Source organism: Podarcis bocagei (assembly GCF_964188305.1).
Source record: "Podarcis bocagei genome assembly, chromosome: 9".
Classification (NCBI taxonomy): domain Eukaryota; kingdom Metazoa; phylum Chordata; class Lepidosauria; order Squamata; family Lacertidae; genus Podarcis; species Podarcis bocagei.
In genome coordinates, this window is record NC_138134.1 from 37,860,509 (window position 1) to 37,867,037 (window position 6,529).

The window sequence follows — 6,529 nt, forward strand, 5'->3', positions numbered from 1 at the left end:
TTGTAGGCGGAGCTCCAGCTGTGTCGTCACGGGCGAGTGGGCGTGGCTTTGAACTCGCGCCTCTCGCCTCCCACTCAGCCCGCGGCAGTTGGCGAGGAAGCGAGTGGCGGTTATTTTGAGTCCGGCGGGATGGCGGAGGCGCCGACTGTGACTTCTTCCGCGGTCAGGAGCGCTCCCGGCCGAGCCACGCCACCCTCGGAGCAGCTGGCAGAGCCGCCTCGCGGGCTCCTGGAGACGGTGGAGATGCAGCTGGGAGACGTGAGTCTTCTTCCTCCCTTCGGGGTTTTGTTCTGCTGGGCCCTTGTTCTTCAAGGCCCTTGGCATTCTCCTATCACACAGTATATGGGTTGCTGCACGGAAGGCCACAAGTCTTTGCCCTTCCTCGTGTCTGCACGTGTGAGTAGCCCAGCAGCATGGGTGTGTGTGTGCAATCCTATATATTTCTTATTACCCCCCCCCCAACTTCTTGTTCCGGGGGGATGGCTATTGGGTTGTTGTTTTTATTGGGTGGTTGTTTTTGTTTTTATTAGGTATTTTGTGTTTTTAAATCTTGATTTTTTTCTGTGAACCGTCCTGAGACACCCCCCCCCCCGGGTATAGGGCGGTATATAAATTCAATTAATAATAATAATAATAATAATAATAATAATAATAATAATAATAATGAAATAATAAAATGGCTTGCGAAGGGGGAGGGAAATGCAATCAGAAATAAAAATCCTGCATAGATAAAAAGAGTGCAGAAGCACTAAAATGGTAAAACTCAATCATCATCATTGGAGGTAACAATTCAACATAGCATTATTTTTTAAAGCATCATTTCAGAGGGAGGGAGGGCTCTCTCCTAATAAACATCCCTGGGACCCCACTGCAGAGAAGCCAAACCTGGTTGATCAGTATACAGTAGTACCTCAGGTTACATACGCTTCAGGTTACATACGCTTCAGGTTACAGACTCCGTTAACCCAGAAATATTGCTTCAGGTTAAGAACTTTGCTTCAGGATAAGAACAGAAATCGTGCTCTGGCGGCGCAGCAGCAGCAGGAGGCCCCATTAGCTAAAGTGGTGCTTCAGGTTAAGAACAGTTTCAGGTTAAGAACGGACCTCCAGAACGAATTAAGTACTTAACCCGAGGTACCACTGTATAAGTATTAGCAGTTGCCTCCACCTCTTGGAGAAGAGGTCTGCACAGAAGAGGATTATCTCCCCCTTCAGTAAGCAAAGATGAGTAAAGTGAACTGAACTTGCTAGAGATGTTGCCATTTTTAAAATGTCTGGCATGAGATGGGTGGTAAAGTGATTGTGGACCACTTGACTATTGCGGTTCCTCTAAAGGAGCAGGTGCTCCTTTGGGTTGGGGCTACTCCTGGAAATATAGCTGCCACTAAAGGCTCAAGCAACCTCTGTGGCTTTGCTATGTCACCGACAGCTGCATCTGAATTGGGATCACTTGACCACTGTAGTCCACGCACACTGGAAACCACGAGACTGGATTACTACAATGTGCTCTACATGGGTTTGGTCCAGAAACTCCAGTTGGTGCAGAATGTAACAATTAGACTGCTGATGGGAGCAGATGGGTGACAGCATGTAACACTTGTGTCAAAACATCTGCTCTGGCTGCCCATATGCTACTGGGCCAGGTTCATAGCTGTTGTGTTGATTTACAAAGCCCTGAACAACATGGGTCTAGGTCTAGGACATTTTAAGGGCTATCTGAATCTTTATACCCCAGCTTGATCACAGACCATCCAACTCACCTAGAAGTTAGGCATTTACTGTTGATAGTTCCATGCTCTGGGAAAACTCATCCATCAGAGGTTTGGCAGACATCCATACTTGCTTTTGACTTTTCAGGTGTACTTACATGTCTTTGCCAGTCATTTTTGATAAACTGTATTGTTTTGATGATGTTTTATGTTTCAACATTGTATACCATCCTGATATTTTATGATATGTTGGTATAGAAATACTTTTATAAATTAAAGAATACAACAGATGAATTAACTAACTGAAGCTTTTCGAGTTCTCACAGTTTTAATCAGTTGGGCATATTCCGTTAGATTTTAAGGCTATTTGTTTTCTTATTTATTGTAATAATAGGGATTAAGCAAAGAAAAATTACCGTATTTTTCGCCCTATAGGACGCACTTTTCCCCCTCCAAAATTGAAGGGGAAATGTGTGTGCGTCCTATGGGGCGAATGCAGGCTTCAGGAAGCTATCTGCAAGCCTTGGGAGCCCTCCCCCGGCTTGCGAAGAGCTGCCTCTATCCCAAGCCTGGGGCGCGCTGAGCAGTCATGCCCCGGGCTTCGGGTAGCTCTCCGCAAGCCATGGGAGGGCTCCCACGGCTTGCGGAGAGCAGCCTGTTCTGGGGTCGGGGGAAGCTCGGGATTCCCCCGCCCCAGCCCCGCGCCTGGGGGGGAAATAAATTTTTTCTCTCTCCCCCCCCCAAAAAAAACTGGGTGTGCCCTATGGGCCGGTGCGCCCTATGGGGCGAAAAATACGGTAAAGAGGGCCTTTCTTCCAGTGGAAAGAGGGCCTTTCCTCCACCATCAAATACGTGTCCTTAGAAGGAAGATTGCTATTAGATATGGTAGCTAGAAAATGACATTTTAATGGACTGAATTTTATCTTGGACAAAAAGTAAACTCGTAATAATAATTGCTGCAGAAACTGAAAAATTCTTTTTATTGCAGGCAGCATTTTCACTCACCAAGCTTTTGGAGGCTACGTCTGCAGTGTCAGCCCAGGTAGAAGAACTTGAAACCAAATGTACTGAACACGCTAGATTTCTTAAAACATGGCGGAGTCTTCTAAAAGAAGGATACAATTCCCTGAAACCCACTGAGTGATTTGAACACCCATACAATGTTGCTGTTTTAACTGTTTAAGGAAACCAAAGGCAAGACTGGCCAACAGCACATAACACCTTTTTACTACCTTCATATGGAGAGATAGAACTACTTCAACAAGCCTTCATTTTAAATCTGCAAAGAAAAAACAGAACGGTGGTTTTTAACTTCATACTACAAACAAAGCAGCTCCCTTAAATACCTTGAAGCATGCTCACCATACAGGATAATTTGTTCCTAGTGAACGACTGAAGGAGTATGTGCTGTAAAAATAGTTTTCTTAAAGGGCTGGAGATCATACTGAAATAGTGATTAAGAGTTTCATTTGACTGTTACTTGGAATTTTACTAGTTATGGATGACTGTAACACCCATAGAATTCATTGTATAAGGTCTATGGACTGTTAGGCTAAAATATTTAATTGTATGGAAAACAGCTGTGTTTAATCCTCTTAAACTAAGTAACATTCAACACTTTCTTCCCTAAAGAGGTGTGACTATGGCTGTCTGGAAACTGGTTGCTGTTTTACTTAGTCTCTTGACTGTTTCAATATATTCTTAAGAAGTTTTTAAATCATATTTTTCTATCTTGAACATGTGATCAGAGTATGTTTTGACAAAATAAACTGAGTATAGAGCCTTATGCATGATAGATCATAGAATTTTATCTCCTGCTAAAAGATGCAAGTTCTCTTATTTATTGTGCAGTTCTAATGACATATAGGGTTCAAATATATACGACAGTGTGTAATCTTTTACCAGCATATTGTAAATCTGATACTTTGAATATAAATTGAGGAAACAATGTTATTTGTAAACAAGGACTGTATGCAAATTAATTTAGTTGCATTAAGCCCCATTGAAAGGAATATGATGATTTCATTAGTACTTTGTACAGATTGAAATCACTGGGTAAATACAGGTAACATTCTGGATCCAACCCAATTACCTGCCTTTTGTTTTCATCCTGGAAACAGCATTTAAGTAAGTTAAATAACAGGAAAACAAATAATTACATTTCCAAAGAAATTCAGTGTATCTAAGTGTTACTGTATTAATAAAGTATATTGGTATAAGGTTGGAAAGACTCATCTTTTCTCTAGCATTTCAGATTAAGTAGCCAGTATACCTTAAAATTTGCCTAATTGTGGCTCTAGAGCCTTGAAGTGGGTTATTAGGCTTATGGATATGGAGACTTTGCTGAAAATAGCAGGCCAGACAATTAGAAAAACTGCTCCAATCAAAACTGTAGTAGCAGAATAAATTGATCCAGCTGAACAAAAACCCATGCTAATGATAACTCAAATAAATGACTCCTATAGTTTGTGGAAGAAACACCAAATCAAATTCTACAGAATAGTAGATACAGTATAACCTGAGGTTTCCCCAAACCATTTAGGTGCTCTGTGCTGTTTCTTTGGATTTTTGGTTGGAGATGGGAGATGGTACATCCATTGCATTAAATATTTGTATTTATTTTAAATTATGTTTTTATTGCTTTTATTTCTCTTGGATTGTAATACAATAACACACAATGTATGAGGAAAAAAGAAGCAATAAAAATACAATTAAAAATCATACATCGCCCAGTACAGTGCATTATAATTGCTACAACAGAAAAAATATGAAGTCATCCACCCAGAGTTTCTGCAATCTTCTAGGTGTGTGTGAATGATTGCTATAGCCCTAGTCACATGTTACTTGGATGTAGGGTACTCACAGTTTCAAGTAAGAGCAGGGTCACTCTTTCACCTAGATGTTACTACATTAATATAGCTGTCTGTAAGGAAATATTTCAGCACAAGCAGCTGCTCACACATATGTGTTTCTCTGCAGACAATTGTTTAATGTATAATTGTTGGAAGGTGGAGCTAAATGTAGCCTTGCTTTGGCTTCAAACAGTGCATGCCATACACGTAAGTAATGTGTGAAGAAGTCTTACAACACTTGAAATAGTTAAACTGGAGGATTTAATGAATGACCTTATTACCCATATGCAGCGGGAAGGCAAACAGCGTTTCTGTGCGCTGCTCTGGTTCGCCAGAAGTGGCTTAGTCATGCTGGCCACATGACCTGGAAGCTGTACGCTGGCTCCCTCAGCCAATAAAGTGACCCCAGAGTCGGTCACGACTGGACCTAATGGTCCCTTTACCTTTACCTTCTGTATACTGGTAGTAGATAGGTAGCCGTGTTGGTCTGCCATAGTCAAAATACTTCTTCAGATACTTCTTCAGGTATCTGAAGAAGTGTGCATGCACACGAAAGCTCATACCAAGAACTAACTTAGTTGGTCTTTAAGGTGCTACTGGAAGGAATTTTTTTATTTCTTCTGTATACTGTATACTTAGCCTTTACATTTCCATATTATTGGGCAAGAGCATCAGAATTTGTGACTATCAAGTCCTAGATGAAGATGCACATATTCACATTATTCTTTGTCCCTCCATCACTTTACCAACATCATGGAAAAAATCCAGAATTTATCGCTTTCAGAAGTGAAAGTTACACAATTCTTTCACAGTTTCTGTTTTGAATAACTTGCTCTGAATACTTTCAGTTCTAGTTAACGCAACAAGCTTTATTATTTTTTATTAAAAAAATAGACTGATTTTCCAACAAAATGTTTTCCAAGGCAACTTACAAAAATATACACAAATAGACTATTGTACACTTTTAAAAACAGATGCTTTAAAATAGTAAAAAATATTACTGAAACCAGCATCAGCTAACACCCATATCTAATAAACAGACAAAAACTAGCCATTCAAAGCATCAGTAAAAATATAATTATTTAGAGGTGTTGGTGGATGGAACCTGCCTAGCGTCATGCAGATTTAAGTTTCATAACAGACCACTGTCTATTAACATAGCTGTCATCGTATGTGAGCATCTAAGCAGGGCTTTGAAGTGGCTCTTACACAGAGCTTAAGGTATGGGCAACTGAAAACCACGCCTACAAAGGATTAGATATATAGCCTGGGATAGTCCTGGATCCAGCATTGTCACTTGGTTGTTCAGGTGACTTCAGTGGCCCAGAGTGGCTCACTCACCAACTGACTGTTCCTGGACTGTGTTAGCCTAGCCCCAGTAATTACATTTGGGTAATCTCCTAGTTGGGGACGTGGGTGGCGCTGTAGGTTAAACCACAGAGCCTAGGACTTGCCGATCAGAAGGTTGGTGGGTCGAATCCCTGCGACGGGGTGAGCTCCCGTTGCTCGGTTCCTGCTCTTGCCAACCTAGCAGTTCTAAAGCACGTCAAAGTGCAAGTAGATAAATAGGTACCGCTCCGGCGGGAAGGTAAACGGTGTTTCTGTGCGCTGCTCTGGTTCGCCAGAAGCGGCTTAGTCATGCCGGCTCCCTCAGCCAATAAAGTGACCCCAGAGTCAGTCACCACTGGACCTAATCGTCAGGGGTCCATTTACCTTTACAATCTCCTAGTTGGACTATTGTAATGCATTCTGTCTGGAGCTACTCTTGTAGATGGTCTGCAAAATGCAGCCACCCAGAACGCAGGAAGGCTCTTTAGTGGCTGCCTGTATGTTACTTGATCCAATTCATGGTGCTAAAGACTGGGGATCCAAATAGCTGAAGAGCACCTGTCCTTATATAACATGTCTATGCATTAAAATCTATAGGAGAGGACATTGTGGTCAAGCTGATTGCTAAAGGACACTGTG

General features: G+C 41.8%; 1 protein-coding gene across 1 annotated transcript; it reads left to right on the top strand.

The window, feature by feature from the left end:
- Positions 1-26: 26 nt before the first annotated feature.
- On the top strand, positions 27-3,928 carry LOC308595159 (uncharacterized protein C4orf46 homolog). Its single transcript, XM_081209190.1, has 2 exons — positions 27-258; positions 2,698-3,928. The coding sequence occupies exons 1-2, from the start codon at positions 130-132 to the stop codon at positions 2,851-2,853; spliced, it is 285 nt and encodes a 94-aa protein (XP_081065316.1). The 5' UTR covers positions 27-129; the 3' UTR covers positions 2,854-3,928.
- The last annotated feature ends 2,601 nt before the right edge of the window (positions 3,929-6,529 follow it).